The sequence below is a fragment of the Rhinolophus sinicus genome, chromosome 1, assembly GCF_057876585.1.
Source record: "Rhinolophus sinicus isolate RSI-liver-muscle chromosome 1, RSI-T2T, whole genome shotgun sequence".
NCBI lineage: Eukaryota > Metazoa > Chordata > Mammalia > Chiroptera > Rhinolophidae > Rhinolophus > Rhinolophus sinicus.
Window position 1 is genome coordinate 52,209,550 of NC_142501.1, and position 17,867 is coordinate 52,227,416.

Genomic DNA, 17,867 nt, shown 5'->3' on the forward strand with positions numbered 1-17,867 from the left:
AAAAACTGGATTCAATAAAAACGTCTTCATCTACTTTGTGCCAGGCACTCTTATTATATGTTTTATGCACACTAGGGATATAAAGATAAATAAGAGATGCTTTTTATACTGTTTGTCTTTCTACTCTTTTCTATCCAGATTTGTGTCCAAGAGGCAGACCTTGCCTCCTGAATCCCAGTGGGGTTCAGCCAAAGGGGAGCACACACAGAAGATAGATGGAGGGAAGACAGTGTCTGTGTCCCCCACTGAAGGTCACAGCACGTCTCAGGGCAGTCCCCCCACATGCACACACAGCTCTCTGGTTCTGTTTCCATAACTCCCTCCCTTGTGGTTTTCCCTACACCCTGCCCCCCCCTTTGTAAATAGTCTCTATTAAATCATCCTCAAATTCTCTTGTTTTCAATCTGGGAGAAAGCAAAAGGGCTAAGACACAGGGCTTTCTCTTGTGGCTTTTAAAATATATATACATGAAGAGAAGATCTCACAGGATATTTTCAGCTACATCTCCTTGGACAAAACTATATCATGTGGGCATCTCAAGTTGCAAGGGAGCCTGGAAATTTTAGTATTTTATAATCTACCCTCTATAGTAAAGGGAGGGGAAAAAAAGAGGAAATTAGGAATAAATGTTTAGTGAACCAATCTACAATCTCAGGACCAAGATATTCGTTAATTAAATATCAATCACCTGAAAAAGTGATGCCTAAATGGTTACTTTTTAAAGATCACAGATATGCAAAGATCACCACTATAAGATCAAATAAAGGAAGTAAACTATCCTAATACTAGGTAAATGGGCTTGGAATAAAATTTCTAATGACAACATCACATATTGCTATGTCTCAAATATCCGAGACAAAATAAAGATGAAGTGCTCCCAGAAAACTGTTTTAAGTATCTCTATAAAAAGTGAAAACATTTTTACTATTTTTACATGAAAACTATGGGGTCCATTGCACAGATGTTCAGGTCTTTTTGGTTTTCCACAGCTTTGGTGGAGAAACAGTGTTGGATTCACGTCCCTATTGATGTATCAGTTCTCTATTGTTGTATAACAAAATATATAAAAGCTTGGTGGTTTAAAACAACAATGTATTACTTCTCATGATTCTATGGGTTGAATTGGCAATTCTTCTGTTGTTTTTCCTGGACTTACTCATGTGTCTACCTGTTAGGTAGCTCTCTCCTTCAACTATAGCTACAGGTACAGCACTCTCTGGGTTCTTACAACCCTTCCTTTCCTTGCCCCTTCATTTCTAGGGGTTACCACCTCTAGTGGCTCCCCAGTGATGCCAGACTCAGAATGCTTCACTACTCTTATAGATTCTCCTTCACCCTGTCCACATCTTTCATTATATTCTCCTCAGTTCCCCATGTGAGTGTGCAATCTGTTTCCTCCAAGGACTCAATGATACACCTTTGAATGCTATAGTAGGGAAAATTATCAAATAAAAGATTAGAAGACAAATTATATTAAGTCTCATGTCACAGTATAAGTAACTAGAAGCCTAGAGGAAGAAAACATTCTTCAAAAAAGAAAAGAAAAAAAAGAAGGAAGGAAGGAAGGAAGGAAGGAAGGAAGGAAGGAAGGAAGGAAAAAAGGAAGGAAAGAAAAGGGAAGAAATTTTATTGATTCTGTCTGAAAGGATCAGAGATTTCACATGGTAATTGACAACTGAGCTGGGCCTTAAAGCTTGAAAAGATCCTAGGGGAAAAAGCAAAATGCTAAGGGAGCGTGAAAACATAGTGTGTCTGGAAATACAGAGCAGCCCCTGTACCTGGAGCACTCTGTGTGTGGGCTGTGTGGAAATTAAGGCTGGAAATTAGACTGAGATCAGATCAGGGATAGCTTTGAGTGCCAGCTTTAAGAATTTAACCTTTAGGGCCCACCGGGTGGCTCAGGCAGTTAGAGCTCCATGCTCCTAACTCCGAAGGCTGCCGGTTCGATTCCCACATGGGCCAGTGGGCTCTCAACCACAAGGTTGCCAGTTCAATCCCTCGAGTCCCACAAGGGATGGTGGGCAGCGCCCCCTGCAACTAAGATTGAACACGGCACCTTGAGCTGAGCTGCCACTGAGCTCCCAGATGGCTCAGTTGGTTGGAATACCTCCTCTCAACCACAAGGTTGCCGGTTCGACTCCCTCAAGCGATGGTGGGCTGTGCCCCCTGCAACTAGAAAACTGCAACTGGATCTGGAGCTGAGCTGCGCCCCGCAACTAAGACTAAAAGAACGACAACTTGAAGCTGAGCTGCGCCCTCCACAACTAAGATTGAAAGGACAACAACTTGACTTGGAAAAAAGTCCTGGAAGTACACACTGTTCCCCAATAAAGTCCTGTTCCCCTTCCCCAATAAAATCTTAAAAAAAAAAAAAAAGAATTTAACCTTTATTTGGCACCCCAGGGTTCTCAAAATATACCACCAGTGGTAGGTGGTAAGACAACTTAAGTAATACACAAACTTAAAAAAAATTTTGTTGTTGTTATTCAGTTTTAATGTACGGGAGGAAAAACCATAGCTACAATGCCAAAACTATGAGTTCATAAATATTTTTGCTTGGAAGAGGCTAAAGTTGGTAGTAAGAAAAGTCAACTGAATTAGAGAAAAATATTAAATAATTATATGGGTGGAAAGGGACCATGGACATATCATGGAAATACAAGGTTTGAAAAGCACTGCAATAAGCAATGGAACCTTTGCTGTTTCCTTGGTGAGGGTATTGAGGGGAGGGAAGTACTATGAGGAGAGCTGTGCTGTGTAAGGATCACACTGGTGACCTTGTGGAGGAGGACATATGGAGAGAGATTGGGGCTGGAGTCAGGGAGCCCTATTAGGAAGCTAGTACCCATGAGGGGAAACATGAGGGCCTGGACCAGGGCAGCAACAGAGAAGATGGTGAGAACTCATACAAAGCGTACTCCAGAGAGAGGTTATGAAGTTGATGGCTTGATTAAAGGGGACAAAGTGAAGGAAGATGGCAACTCCATTTATAGAATTAGAAGACATAGAATTACACAATTAGAGGGAAGAGGAACAAGAATTTTTTAGTGGGGGCATGGGGAGAATATTGAATTAATGCATTTATTTTTGACATGCAGATTTTGGGGCTCCTCCCAGTTGTTCACATGTCAATAGACCAATTAAGGTGCATGTTTCTAGGCACGCCACAGAAAAATAACCAGGATACATATGCAGGCATCTTCCTTGCATGTTCCATATGTCTGCTTCTCCCCTTAGTTTTACAACTACTCTTGACTTCTGCTAGCATATAATATGATAAGCCTACTTTAGGTAAATAGGAAATACTTAGCTCCTCTCAGGGACCTTGCTCAATCCAGGGACCACAACCAGCAATTTATAAAATAATTGAGTTATAACCTATTACAGCTGGAGGACCTTGGTGATCATCTGGTATAGTTAGTCTCAAACTTGAGGACACAACAGAGTCACCTGGACGGTTTATTAATGCAAAGATTGCTGTGCCCTCCACCAGAGTTTTTGATTCAGGAAGTCTGGGTAGGACCCAAGACTGTGCACTTTATGCAGTTTTCCAGGTGATACTGCGGTTGCTGACCTAGGACCACACTTGGAGAACCACTGATGTAGCACCACTTCTCCAGACCACAGCTGGGAAACGGCAGCCTGGAGCAGTGAAGTGCATCCCAGCAGCAAAACATACTAGCGGAAAGAGCATGGACTTTGTAGTTAACCAGGTCAGGTTTCAAATCCTGGCTTGTTCACGATGTGATCTCAGGCAGGTTACTTAACTACTCTGAGGCTTAGTCTCTCTTCTATGAAATGGTTAGGACAACAGGTAGATGTTTGTCATTCTGGCTGCCGGCAGAAAGATGGAGTTCCAAGGTGGACCATGCCAGTAGTACCAGCAGTGCCCTCCAGCATCCAGTATTGGGCATCGGTCTGCAAATTGCAGTGTCTAGTGCTGAGTGGCAATTGCCACAGTGCTCTGACTGTCGTGGTTCTGTGATTTGAGCTATCGTTTCCGACTGCATAGTCTCGGAACCCAGACCCCTACCCCTCCTTGTGACCCACTTAAATCCTTGGAATCAAGTACTTATTTTGCACAACTGTTGTGAAAAGTAAATGAGATCATGTATGTGATATCCTTATCACTGCATTATGAAAGAGTTGGTCCTCATTAAAGTGAAGCCATCATAATATTATCATTATTAGTTTAAAAGTGAATTCACAGTGTAGCTGGAGAGGTATATGTCCAGAGGAAGGCAGATGGTCTGGCCCCTGCTCTGGACACCAACTGAGAAAGGTAGTCCTGAGAAGAGCACTCCGTGTAGCCAGCTTGGGAACTGGACTTGTTCAGAACCCCTCCAAACACTCATGTGCTAGGGAATCCACACCACAATGCATGAGCACCTGGTCTGGGTCCCATCACGCCCGTGTGTCCACTGCTTTCCTTTCCATTACCCAGGATGCCTGCATCCTCTATCTAGGGCATTCTTCTTTCCAGTGAGGAACCAGGTTGTTGCCTAATGAGCAGAAACTTAGGATAAAAGGAGAAGACTCTGTGCTATTTCCACCAGGTCATAAGGAAGCCTGAAGAACCATCCCTGCCCCACCAGTGACCACACTAGGCATCTCCCTCCCCAAGAAAATTCTGGGTACACGGTAACAATTCTGATTGACTGAGTTGCCCATTTGCCACATCCACTTCAGATTGATATTATCAGTATCAGGAACAAGTAGATAGCACTGAGAGAAATCTTTCTCCTTCCACTTACTCTTTACTTCCGCCTTTATTCAACCAACCACCAAATCCTATCAATCCCACAAATATAAATATTTCCTGAAATTGTCCTTTCTTTCCATCTCCACTGCCATCTCTTTATCTCTGCCAACATCATTTCTCATCTGCACTCCTGCATTATCCTCTTTTCCTGTTCTCTCTGGACCCCGTAACTCCTTCTAATCCACTATCCACTCAGCAGCTAGAGTGACCTTTTGACAACCCAAATTTGATCAGGTCACTCCTCCAAGCTAAAACTTAATTAATTTAATCCATTTAAATTACTGGGGTGTTTCTCCAGAAAAAACATCAAAAACCCCTAGCATAGAACAATGCCTATTAGTACTTGCAGGGGCTTAATAAATATTTGTTGAAGAGAGGGAGTCAAGTCTCTGGACCTGGGAGGAACTGCCCTGTTCATTTGTATATTAATTTGAGAGCACCTCCTTATTTCCAACCTCTTAGAAGCACCTCATTGTAACCTCTGGCATCTCTTATGAAGTGATTTCGTCAAGGTTACACAGCTGGTGCATAAGCACCAAATAGAATATACAGCCCTATTGTTCTTAACTGTAGAATCACAGTTAAATGAGAAGCAGTCACAGTTTAAAAGTGACAACCATTAGTATGATGCTTGATCCTCCTGCAACCCTCCCACCACATTTCCAGGCCTTGGTATAGAGTCTTTGAGAGATAAAGGAAATCCACCTCCTCACCCCACCAAAGAAGTCCTTTCATCTTTAGACAATTCTAACAGTTATTGAAAATCAGACATTTCAAAAAATAATCCATTCTAGCCAGTTCATCAAAGGATAGAGAATGAGGAAAAGGAGGTTGTGTGTGTGCGAGATCCACGCTCTCCTTCTTGTGGTGGTCCTGAAGTGTCTTGGGCCAGCTGCCTCCAAGAGAAGAGGAAGATGGGTGACTTTGGCTTCAGCTTAATTCATGAAGAGACTCATAATATCTAGTCTCATAGATTCCACGAGATACTATAGACTAGCCAGGGACTAGAACAAGGGAGGGATGTGTGTGGAGGAAATAGGATTAATCCCAGCTCAAATGTTGGGTGGAATCCCAGCTGCTGCAGCTGCTGAGGGCTTAACCAGCTGTTCCCTGGGCAGCTGCAATGTTCAGCCCAGACCTGGCTCTCAGGGTGGCAGCTCTGTCTCAGCATAGGGCTATCAGCTCCAAGCTAAGCTCAGGCTCTGCTGAAAGAATCTCTGGAAAGCAAAAGAGAAGAGCAGAAAAAGAGTCCCCAGTTCCAAGGACTTCTGTGTGGACATCATGTGGTTTGAAATCAGACAACTGTGTTCTTAGGTTATGTGCACCCAAAGAGAGAAGTTGAGAGATGGTTTGGCTGTAGGTTTGAGAGAACAGCAAAGCCAAGACTGGAGGTATCACCTTGTGGATGAAAAAGGGGGTTCTATGAAAAGTAACCTCACAGGGTGATCTGATCATAAATTCCTAACTGGGCAGGTCAGGGTTGGTAGTCATGTCCCAGGCCTATAACTTCTTTAGTGAACGGTATTTAAGCAAGCTTTGTCCATTGTTCTTGTGCATGTAGGTTAACACACCTTTGAGATGCCAGAAGTAATACCCCTTGGAAAGCATCACCAACCTTAAGAGAGCAGATAAACTTAACTATCCTGTAATCATCCCACCTTGCTTCCTCCCACCTTCATACAATTTTCCTTATGTTCCCTCAATTTCAAATGCATAAAAGAAAACTGCAAAACTGTTATTTTCCTGAGCATTTGAGGTCTTTCTCCCCAGCATATGTCATCAGTTTGGCTGAAATAAACTCATAGAAATTCTCTACAGGTTTGGACATTTCTTACGCCAACAATCTTCAATTCTATTCCTATCCTCTCCCGTCCTGCTCCAACTTCCCTACACTGCTCCCCACCATCTGCTCCCATGATACTGTGTGTGGAGATAGGGACATTTACTACTTGCGATCAGAACTAGAGAAACTCATGTGCTCAGATGAGGACCAACTAACCTAGGGATAAAGACGACCCAAATTGCCAACTTCCTTTTTAAAATGCAAGTTTGATTTTTTTTTTCCTCCTCACCTGCTTCCAATTCCACAATTGCTTTTCTTCTTTAGGACAAAACTGAAAATCCTTCAAGTGGATCATACCTCCCTCTCATTATACTGAACGTGTGGATGCTCCTCAGATTCATCTTACTCTTGCTCGACTCCAAGCCTTTGCACATGCTGCTCCTTCTGCTTGAACATCTCTTACACATCTTTCAGGTCTCAGCTTCAATGCCCCTTCTCATCTCTTTCCCCACACTCAACAACCTCCCAACCACTTTTGCCTGTCTTCCAGATGAACTGTAAGAGCCATGCTCAACTTGACTGTCCTATCCCATGGCACAGCACAATATTTGGTAGAGTGTAGGCACCCAGTAAAACTTTATTGCAGATACCCTCATCTCATGGGAGAGGTTCATTTGTATACATCAACCAAATCACATATAGAGACAATAGCAGAGAGGAAAGGGTTTGAATGTGCTAATTGGCTACAAAATCCCCCACAGGGAAATACCCTGACCAGCCATAACCTTCTTTCTGTAAACAGCTTCTTCAGCCTCCCAGCCAGAGAAGAAGGCTTCCTTCAATACAGCAGGGACCACAAAAGCAGTCTGGAATAAGCATGTCAAGGTTCTAGGTCAGAAAGGCTCGTTACTCGAGCAGAGTTGATTGTTTTCACTAAGACCCTGTCTAAGCACTAGCTTCTCCTTACTTCAAACATTTCTGGAAGCTTCTGGGCTGTCATAACAAAATACCATAGACTAGGCGGCTTAGACATCAAACATTTATTGTTTCACAGTTTTGAGAGCTAGGAAAATCCAAGATCAAGGTTCTGGGCAATTTGGTTTCTGCTGAGAGCACTCTTCCTGGCCTGCAGACAGCCACCTTCTCACTATTGCCCTCAGATGTCCTTTCCTTGGTGCATGTGAAGAGTGACAAAGCAAGCTCTTCTTATAAGGAAACTAATGTGATCAGATCAGGGCCCCACTTTTATAACTTCATTTTATAACTTAATTACTTCCTTAGGGGCCCCATCAGCCACATAGGCATTAAGAGCTTCAACATATGAATTTTGAGAGGGCACATATATTCAGTCTGTAACAAAGCTCAACTCCCTTCTCCTTTAATCCAAAAAGAGCTTTGTGTGTGGGTGTACCAGTCTGCACGTGTTCCCACCAGAAACCTGTACCTGTGTAGATATTTCCTTAATTGAGGACTAGGTGGCTTTGGTTAGGGCAGCTAGCCATCCAAGCAGGAGGAAGAAGAGCCAATGAAAAAGAGAGAGAAGTAACTGTCAGAATGCTAGGACTTATTAGTGGCTTGAGAAAGGAAATGAGGAAGAGTCCAAAACAGCTTAAGACACATAGGATGTGGTCGCATACCTCACGGCGGTCGTATTTCTTGTTATTCCTACCCCAGTTCCATCACTTACTGGCTATGGTAAGTTGGGCAAGTGATTTAAACCTCTCTGCCTCAGTTTCCTCATCTGTAATACAATCTCACAGGGTTATTCTGAGGAGTAAATGAGAATGCGTGTAAAGCGCTAGAACAGGGCCGGGCATGTCATAATCCTCAGGAAGCAGCAACTACGTATAGTTATACTTCCCCGTCTCCCGCTCTAACCAGCTTGCACATCTTCATCCCAGATTCCAAGTCCTTGCCGATGTTATTTCTGCCTGGAATGCCCTTTCTGGTCTCCTCTACCCACACATGCTTCAACATCCTATTCAGGCCCTACTTTCTCCACAAGGTCTTCTCTGTACTATGACATTTACTGTCTATTCAACTCCCCCTGATTTAGTACAATGTTGCTATGGTACTTAATCATCTTTTATACCTTTATGTCTGCGTTTCCAGGGAAAGAAGCTGTTTCCTAACCTTTTGTGTGTTTTTCAGTGCCTCACACAGTGCTACACTGTAGACATTCAGTAAATCCTGCCTAAAGGAAGGGGGGGGCGGTTCTGAATTCTGGGCAATGGAAAGGTCACCTGGACCTTGAAGCCGTGGTTTCAACTCTGGTTTCCTGGTACGCAGAGCTCTTGCCAGGATTATCATAAAATGCTCTGCAAATTCTCAAAACAAGAGTACTCGAAACCATACATTAGTTCTAAAACAAACCCAATGTGTCACACTGCAACTTCGAGGAAAGGAGTGTTATGAAATTAAACAATTGCGGCAACATAACCCCTTCAAAAAGATTGGGAATCATTAGTAGTGCTCCTAAAGGAGTGGTCAGGAGAGAGGCAGAGAAAGTGGCAAAGGTAGTGAAAGATGGATGCAGACCACACGACATATTTACTGAGTGCTCCCCACTGGGCATATGCGATACCTCCTGTCAGGAAGTATCATTATCTACAGGTCAGCCGGACTTCCAAGCTATGCCCTTTTCCCAGTCTTCATTGCCTATTTTGTTGACAGAAGAGGTGCTGCAATTAGAGTTGTTGTGTGGCCAAGTGACTATGCCCTCCTGGTCAGCTTCATGGAGATGGTGCTCTTCGCTACTTGCAGGCAGGTGATGGATTTTTTTAGGCAGCTGGGAGGACCTCCATAGGACAAGGACAATGAGAGATAGAAGCAGGGGTAGGTGTGTGAGAGGTGAGCCTCAGGCCAGGGCTGACAGGATACAGTTTAAGGAAAACCAATTAGTTCCCCCTGCCCAAGTTATGAAGGTGCTAGGAATCAGCACCATTATGGTTTTAAGGTGTAAGAATGTGTTCTCAGCAGGCCATTAAGTAAGATATACCCATACCTGGGAAGAGTAGGAAACACAAGGACCCCATTAACATAGGAAGACTAATTAGTTCATCAGATTAGTCATCACTTGAAGTGACATGACTGGAGGACATCAGCATCTGATAGAGGGTGACAAGGGCAGGTTTAGAAACCAAGTAGGAAAGATCCACAGCTTGAAGTGCACTTCTGGGATGACAAGAGGCCCCTGGTGGAGACTGAGGGGCATGGTGGGTGGAAGGACACAATAGGTAAACTTCAACCGCTTCCCAATGTTGTCTTCATCAAGTACTACCTGGAACCCTAAGTATGCTTTCACCTTGAGACACTGAACTCAAGGGTCACAAGGGTGAAGGAGGTGAAGGGGCAACTTGGATGTACCTGGAAGTCTGGACGTCTACAGGCTACAGCTATAGTAGTTGCAGCCTATAGTAGTTGCAGCCTATAGTAGTTGCAGCCTATAGTGGCTTCCAGGAGCTACAGAGCTAAATCAGGCACTAGACATGCATAAATGCCTGTTTGGAAGGGCTTTCCCAAAGGTGGACTCCTCACCAGGCGCTGACACCTGTGGCTCAGCCCTTCAACTTAACAAACCCCAAGCACCACTTCTCGCCTCCTTCAAGAAGGCTCCTTTGCGCAGGTCCAGTCCACCCATTTCAGTAGTTCAGCAGTAGTTATACGCAGATTTCCTTCTTTGGGAGAGGTAGGCTCTCCTAACGCCCACGTCGTTCAAGGGCCAACTGTACATATCGGTAGCTCTCTTTCCTCTGGTCTAGAAGGGAACTGATCCTGAAGACCACCAGAGGGCGGTGTATAGCAGGAACCAGCTGCTGGGAAAACTGCGCCTACAGGGAAGGGCAGAGTCCAGGTGGTACCACCAACGTCTGACCTACCCCCAGGCCCTAGACACTCCCCTTCCAGTGCAGGCCAACTTCCTTACGGCTTCCATTCCTAACTCAGGGGCACCTGCCCGCCTGGATTTCAGGCGTCTGCTGTGTTGGAAGCCTAAGATTCCAGAAACACACAGGCCAGGGAAGCAGATCCGGCAATAATGGGAGAGGGAAGAGGGAGACGGTGGAGGAAACCAGTAGAAACAACAACCAAGACAGGCAATCAATCAGGAAGGGCGTTCGGGTTGTACTACCCATAAGCCCTTGCTTGGAGAGCCTATTTCCCCCATACACCAGGGCTGAATTTGTTCTCCAGGAGCCGCCCTTCAGGAGGAATAGGTTCCAACCTTCTGTCCAGGTTCTTTCTCTTGACCAAGAATGTATGGGGACTATCAGTTATGACTTAACTGTGGTTTGCCACGGGTCACAATTGGTCCAGTGACATCCCAGAAAAAAAACAAAACCGACATCGGCCCCATCCAAATCCTTACATCAGTGTAGGATGGGGACTAGGCTGATTGACTTGGGGGTGAGACCAGGACTGCAGGCTAACAATCGGGGGCCAGAAATCTTTGAGTATTAGTACCCACAATGGCCTGAGCCTGGGAAAGGACGAGCTTGTGCCCTTTCGCTCTTTGGACAACCCCAGCGCCCACAACAGCCGGTATGCAAGCAACCGTAGGGGCAGAATGCTGTCCTCTCTGGGTGGGAAAAGGGACCAGCAGCCTAGAAAAAGGCACGACTTTTTTGGAGTCTTGCTGATCGATTGGGACGCCTCCTCTGAGGGGAGAAAGCCAGGGGGGGCGGGCCGGAGATCTGCTGGGGACGGAGGGAGGTGTGGGGTGTAAGGGATTCACTCAGACTGTGCCCCTTTCTCTCCACTCTGGAGGTGAATCACCCTCAAAATAGAAATATTTTCCAGTAAGCTCCCAGAAGCCTTCCCTTTATTAACCCACCTGTAGGAAAATGTCAGGCGTCAAATGGGCTGGCTGTGCCAGACAGTGTTAACACCGTGCCCCAGCCCTTCATCTTGCCAAGCTGGGCAAGCAGATCATTATATTACGATTTATAAATAGAAAATAAAATAAAATAATCGGGTGGGGCTGAGGCACTGGGGAAGAAGAGGTGAAACAGTCCTCCTCAAGGAGTACCCAATATCAACCCCACCTACCCAGGACCCGGGACTACCTCCTCGAAGTTGGAGGTTGCCCCTAAACCTGGCAGTCCCGCCTTCATTTTTCTCCCTGTCCCTCCCTCCCTCCCAATCAGCATGGTCTGCTGCCCACATCCCCAGATCTCGGCCCCCACACTGCCGTTTCGGCGGGCGCCTGGAGGTTTCTATGCCTAGAGCGCTCAGCCCAGCAGCTCCTCTGCCAAGCGATAGAGGAACCGGGAGTACCAATGCATGCCGGTCGGTTGGACGGCCCCGCCCGGCAGCAGCGCCCCCAGCGCGTGCAGCAGGCGCAAAGGAGCAAAGGCGCGGTGCGCCCACTGGTGACTCTCCAAAACCGCGTAGCACGAGGCCAGGACGTCGTTGACCAGCAGGGTCCCGTGCGCCGTGAGCGGCGCGAACACACCCACGGCTTCCTCCCGTGCCACGCGGGCCACGCGCGCTGGCCTCAGCGCGTCCCCGCCGGGCGCCAGCACCGAGTCCCCCGCGCGCAGCCGGCGCGCGAACACCGGTGCAAAGTCTCCTGGCGCCGGCGCTGGCCCTCGAGCAGCGAACACTAGGTGCCAGGGCGTGAGCAACAGCTTGCGCGGGGGCCGCTCGGTCTCCACAGCCACGAAGGAAGCCCGGCGCTGCAAGTCCCGGTCCAGGAAGAGCAGCACGGGCGTGGGCACCACCCGGCCTGTAGCGTCTGCCGCCAGCACCCAGTCCCCGCCATGCAGTTCCCGCAGCCCTTTCCGCTCGCCGCTCCGTAGGCGCACAGTGGCATTTCCCGGAAAGCAGCCGCCTGCCCTGACCGCCAGAGAGTTATCTGCAGGGAACAAGCATAGAGAAGATTGGATGAAGACCCGCGGTTCCAGAATATTAGAACAGATTCTTAAAGATGTGGGTCAAGCCCAGCGCAGACCTCACCAGTCCCGGGACAACTGCAATTTCCCACAGATCTGGCCCCAACTTGGGCCGAAATAGAAGGGTTGTGTACAACACCAACGCCCACCTTGGTCTCCCCTAGAGTCGCAAAAGGGCTGTGCAGCCTCAGTTTCCCCGAGAGAGCCCCTTTGGGCAGACCTCACCACCCACCCCCTACTGTACCGGCTTTGACCGACACGTGGACGTGGTTGCGGGACTCGTAGTAGACCCAGTCGAAGCCGGCTTCCACTGCCAGGCGTGCCAGCAACCCATACTTATTGCGGTCGCGGTCGGACGTCGTGATGTCCAAGGCACGGCCTTCGTAGTGGAGTGAGTCCTGAGCATGGTGGCCGTCCTCGTCCCAGCCTTCGGTCACCCGGAGGCGCACTCCAGGCCACATGTTCATCACAGCAATGGCCAGCGCGTTCACCCGCTCCTTACAACGCTGGCGAGGAATAAAGAAGTCAGTCTCCTCACTACCACTACCACCAGCATGGGGGCAAAAAGGGACTTGGACCGGAGGGTCGATTTTTCTGTTTTCCCGTCCCCATTCCACTGGCTCCTGGCTTTTTGAGTGTCCTGGGGAAGTGAGAATCGGCATAGGTGTAGTCGCCAATCTGCGTTCCTTTCCCAGAGCATCGTTGGAGAACTGTGGGTGTACGTCTGAGGTTGAGAGGGGGCGCCTATACCTAGCTCTTTCCCCATTTTTCATGACCGTCCCTCACCCCTACTCGTTCTGGGACCTCAGCTCAACCTGGGAGAGGGCAAGCGTTGAGGTGGCTGGTGGAAGCTTGGTTAGGGAGGGGTTGAGCAGCCTGGCTCCCCGAGAGGAGCCCCTATTTGAGCCTGGTCCCCGCCCCAAGCCCCGGCTGCCCTCCCTCCGCCTGATTCATCTTTTGTTTCGTTGCCTTCCCTGGCACCGGGCACTGCTTCCTTCCTTCTTTCCTTCCTTCCTTCCTTCCTCCTCCTCCTCCTTTCAGCCCCTAGCATTAACCCCTTCATGGTGCGAGTGCCCCTCACAGAGGTGACCAAGAGGAGGCGTGCGGGATCAAGGCTGCTGGAAAAAGGGTTGGGGTGGCGGGGGCTGCGCGAAGTACAATGGCCATTCTCCGGGATGACTTAACCGAGCGAGAATCCCGGGCCGAGGCCGGGGACGCGCCGGGAGAAGCGGACTCAGCAGCTCCATCCACAAAGGCGCTTTTCAGCCACCCGGGCGCTGGGAGAGGAAAGGGCAGAAAGCCGCGCCCCCCATCCCTGCTCTGGGCTGCCGGTCCCCTCCCCCAGCTCGGCCATCCCTCCCAGTTCCAGCTCAGGCTCTGCCAGCCCCGAGAGCCCCCATCTCTCCATCTCTGGTCCAGATGCAGCCCAGAAAGGCGTGGGAGTAACACCTGAAAATAACGGGAGCTGCCCTTGCGCGGATCTGGGGGGCCCCCTGCAGGGTGGGAGTGGAGAGGAGGAAAAGCAGCAGCGGCTGGAAGCCTGCACCCGGGGGAGTGAGACCACGGTTATCTCTGCCGCTCTAGTCTGGGAGCCGGAGACCTTGGCGCGCACCATAGCACGGGCAAATCGGGAGGAGGCGCAGAGAGGACAGTTTCATTTTCTTCCCCTTCTCCGACCTCTCACCTCGGATTTGGTTTTCTCCTAACTGCCAGAGAGACACTTTCCCCCTGCCCTTCTTCCCAAGTCTTCTACATCTATGCAGGATTAGAGAGAAGGGAAGGGTGGTAACTCCTTCCAACTTTTTGTCGTTTTGTCCCCATAGGAGGCCTTGAGGCCTTGACCTGCGGGGGCAGCAGCCCAGTACAGAGCCAATTCAATGGAGGCCTTTTGCAGCCAGGGTGTGGGAGATAAGCAGGACCGAGGAGGTCCCCAGGCCTGTCAGAGACCCTCCTGGGCCTGTCCCTTGTTCTGCCCCCTCTGCTGGAGGTGGCAGCCTAAGGAAAGGACCATAATAGCCCATGACCAACGGGGGAAGGAGTGTCCCCTTCCCAATCCCTGGATAGGAGGAAGGCTTCAGGGAAGGAACAAGAAGGCTTTCTCCACTGGACAGGTTTTCCCAGCAAAGTAACCTGGAAAACTATGGCAATTAATCAGAGGAAATCCGTACCCCTCCCTCTCCCTCCACCACCCCACTCTATACACAATTAGGTGGTGTAATGGAAAGTGTATAGGACTTAGAATCAGGAGTTCTGAATTCTAGTCCCAGCCATGCCGCTAATTAGTTTTAAGACTTTGATTAAATCACTTTTCCTCCTGGGGCCCAGTTCTCACTGTAAAATGGGGGGTGGGGTGGGGTTGAAGAATGTGGCCTCCCGTTTCCTTTCAGTTCTCACATTTGAGATCACTGACCAGAGGTGGTCCTTCTCATCCAAGGCATTACTCACCTCGCCCTGGCTTGGTTAGGTTTTGGTCTGCAGCAGATGCTCAATACATGGCAGTGAATTTATTTTCATGCTTTAATTCCAAGGAAAGCCCCAGAGCTAAACTGAGCTTGATGGATGCAGTAACAGTTTGGTTCTCAGGTGGGTCTGTCTCTTCTCAGTGAGGACTGCTTTTCACTCCTCAAGATAGTCATTTAGACTCTAGAGTAGCCTTGCTCTGGCTCTAGGATGACTCCTCCATGCCAGAGACAATTCTTGTCCAGCCCCTCCTCAGGTAGATGGCCTGATGACCTGACCCTTGGCCACCCTTTCCCAGCCCCCTTCAGTTTCTGGCTCACGGAGCTTTTCCACAATCAGGTCAGGAGCCAGGCTAAGGGCAGAGCTTTCTGTCTGCTGCCTAGCCAGCTCCTGGCCCCCAGCTCACCCCAGCCCTTCCTGCCTGGCTCAGTAGCTGACCCCCGGTCCACGCCTCAGCCATTTCCCGTCTCGCCTGCCGCCATCCCCCTTTCCCCGCCCTCGCTGTCTCTCCCAGCTTCACTCTCACTAGTCCCTCCTCCCCCTCCGCATCCCAGCCTCTCCCTGTTCGGATCCCTCCTGATCACTCATTTCAGTCAGCAGAAGTGTGTGTGTGTGTTTGGAGGAGAGGGTAAGGTCTTTGAGATCAAGGTCTCTATAGATGAAGCCCAGCTCACCCTCTGGGGCTGCCCTAGAAAAGCAGAGAAGTTGGCAGTGCCCTGGCGCAGGTGGGTAGAGGCCCTCCTTACCTCAGTCATCAGTCGGTCTGCGCCACTGTTTTCCTCATCCTTGAAGATGATGTCGGGGTTGTAGTTGGGCACCAGGTCCCTGAAGCGCTCTGAGCCCCTTGCCACCCTCCCTTCCGCCGGCCCACTGGCGCCCAGGGTACGTTCCGGCACGCTGGGCACAAATTGCTTGTAGAGCAGCGGCACAAGCTGCTTGCGCACGTAGCGGCGCCGGCCAACCGGCCCCCGGCCCGGGCCGCAGCTCTGGGCAGGCAACGCCAAAAGTACCAAGCAGCACAGGGGCACCAGACTGGCCGGCAGCGCCATGGATGCAGCGGACTCGGGCCAAAAGGGAACGTTCTTGTCCTCACCAGCTCACCCGTCAGTTGGGCATTTCACCAGAGAGCGCAGCAGGCAGAGCCAGAGCTGCCCCAGAGTGCCCTAGAGCTCTTGTGGCTCTGCGCACCTGGTTATCGCTAGCTCTGCCTACATGCCCTCGGGGGGTCTGGAACCTGCTACTGACGGGCCATCATAGCAGGGAAGGGGGGTCGTGGGTGAGTGCCAGCCCAGCCTGGCTCTGCCGCCAGGCTCCGGCGCTGCCACTATGCTGGGGCTCCGCCTTAAGTGGCCCCTGGCCCCGCCCCCCCGCCCTTCACCCAGGACCGGCCCGCCCCCTCCCACCAGGGCGGGAGCTCTAGCCGGTCACCGCCGGTCCAGTTCGTGACTGAAGTGTGTCCCATCCTGGAAAACAGGCAGTCACCTGCCCAGGAAAACCTAGTAGCTTTACAATTGTCAGTTGCCTGAAGAAGCATCCTTCTACCTCAAAGTCTAAGGTTGGCACCAAACCACCCTCCTCCGACACTTGAATTGGACCTTTGCTCTCTCAAAGCCTACCCTGGCAGGCCATGTCCTCTGCTACCATCCAGGAAGTATGGGTTCCAGCTTCTGCCCAAGGCCAGCCAAGCTCTTTGTGCATATAACCAGAGCCTCCCTTCTCTGTGGCCCTTCCCAAACCACCATTTCCATCTCATGAGCAGTAACCAGGACTGGAAAGGGTGGATACCAGGAGACCATTTTCCCTAGTAGCTTTGCAGCCTTCTACTGGGAGCTTCCCTCAGAATCAGGAACTGAGCTTTGTAATTTATCTGGTTTAGGACTTCAAAATTTGACCCCTCTTTTGTCCTTGTTAGACACCCAATGGCTGTTTCTTTTCAAAAGAGTAACTTGTCAATTGGAAGTTGCTGGAGGGCAGTGGGTGCTTAAGTCTCTAACAAGCTAATGATAGTTTCCTTTCACCTCTCTAACCTTCACCCTCTCTGGACCCCCTGGAGCTCTGCTTCCAGCCACTCAGATCTCATCTCAGAGGCTTTGAGCCTGGGACACTTTACCCACCAATCTATGACTGTTTAGAAATCACTTTCTCTAAGAAGCCTTCTCTAATGTCCTGACACTGCCCACCTCTATTTCCTTGAGAACCAGTAATTAACTGCCATCCATTGTGGTACAGTATTAGAATTCCTGTCACCCTTACTAGACAAAGCAATTCTTAAGCACAAACTTGTTTATCGCATCCCCGTGGCTTGGCCTGTAGTAGGGTGCTCAGCAAGTATTCGTGGCACCCACTTTTTTTTTGTATTCCATATTCACCTCTCAGCTCCACAGCTAGCATGCACAGCTCCTTTGTGTACAGTAGAACAAAAAAAACCCAAAACTCCTTCTTCAAGACACTTGACTGCCATTTACAAGAAAATAGTCAGTCACTATAGATAAGACTATGAAATGAATGGTGGTCCTAGAAGTTGCGTAATGCACATGCATAACCCTGAGCAGAAACTTTGCCCCTAACCCCAACATAGCAAGGGGCTTACATAGCATTCAAGGCACTGATAGCCTCTGGAAAGGTGGAGTTAGCTTCTTCTCTGAGGTGGATCAAACCCTTGTCAGTCAGCTACTTCTTTTATTCCACATCCAATGGTGAAGTCAGGGAGGACAGGGCTGAGGATGTGTGTACAGGGGGAGATTATCTTACTCCGACTCCCACGCCCACCAACCCCCAGTAACCAAGGCACCAAAATGAGGCCATGGGTATAAGGAAGAGTCGGGGAACCAGCCAGCTTTCGGCAAGGCTCAGGGAGAGGAGCGTCCCACTGCCTAACTGTATGGCTTAACACCAGACCCAAGTCCCCAAAGGTCACTAACAAGGAGAATGGAGGGGAAGGAAAAGGATGGTGGGCAGGACCACTTTGTTT

The 17,867-nt window shown here is 49.3% G+C and overlaps 1 protein-coding gene across 1 annotated transcript; it reads right to left on the minus strand.

Moving 5' to 3' along the window:
* Positions 1 to 7,570: 7,570 nt before the first annotated feature.
* DHH (desert hedgehog signaling molecule) lies at positions 7,571 to 16,222 on the minus strand. Its single transcript, XM_019724670.3, has 3 exons — positions 15,643 to 16,222; positions 12,681 to 12,942; positions 7,571 to 12,399 (listed from the first exon to the last, which is right to left on the minus strand). The coding sequence occupies exons 1-3, from the start codon at positions 15,943 to 15,945 to the stop codon at positions 11,774 to 11,776; spliced, it is 1,191 nt and encodes a 396-aa protein (XP_019580229.1). The 5' UTR covers positions 15,946 to 16,222; the 3' UTR covers positions 7,571 to 11,773.
* Between the last annotated feature and the right edge of the window lie 1,645 nt (positions 16,223 to 17,867).

Excerpts from the sequence above, each read along its gene's own strand:
- DHH (XM_019724670.3), bottom strand. The coding sequence starts at position 15,945 with ATGGCGCTGCCGGCCAGTCTGGTGCCCCTGTGCTGCTTGGTACTTTTG. Across the intron at positions 12,943-15,642 it reads CAGACCGACTGATGACTGAG|CGTTGTAAGGAGCGGGTGAA; the intron begins GTAAGGAGGGCC and ends ATTCCTCGCCAG. Across the intron at positions 12,400-12,680 it reads CCACGTGTCGGTCAAAGCCG|ATAACTCTCTGGCGGTCAGG; the intron begins GTACAGTAGGGG and ends TGTTCCCTGCAG.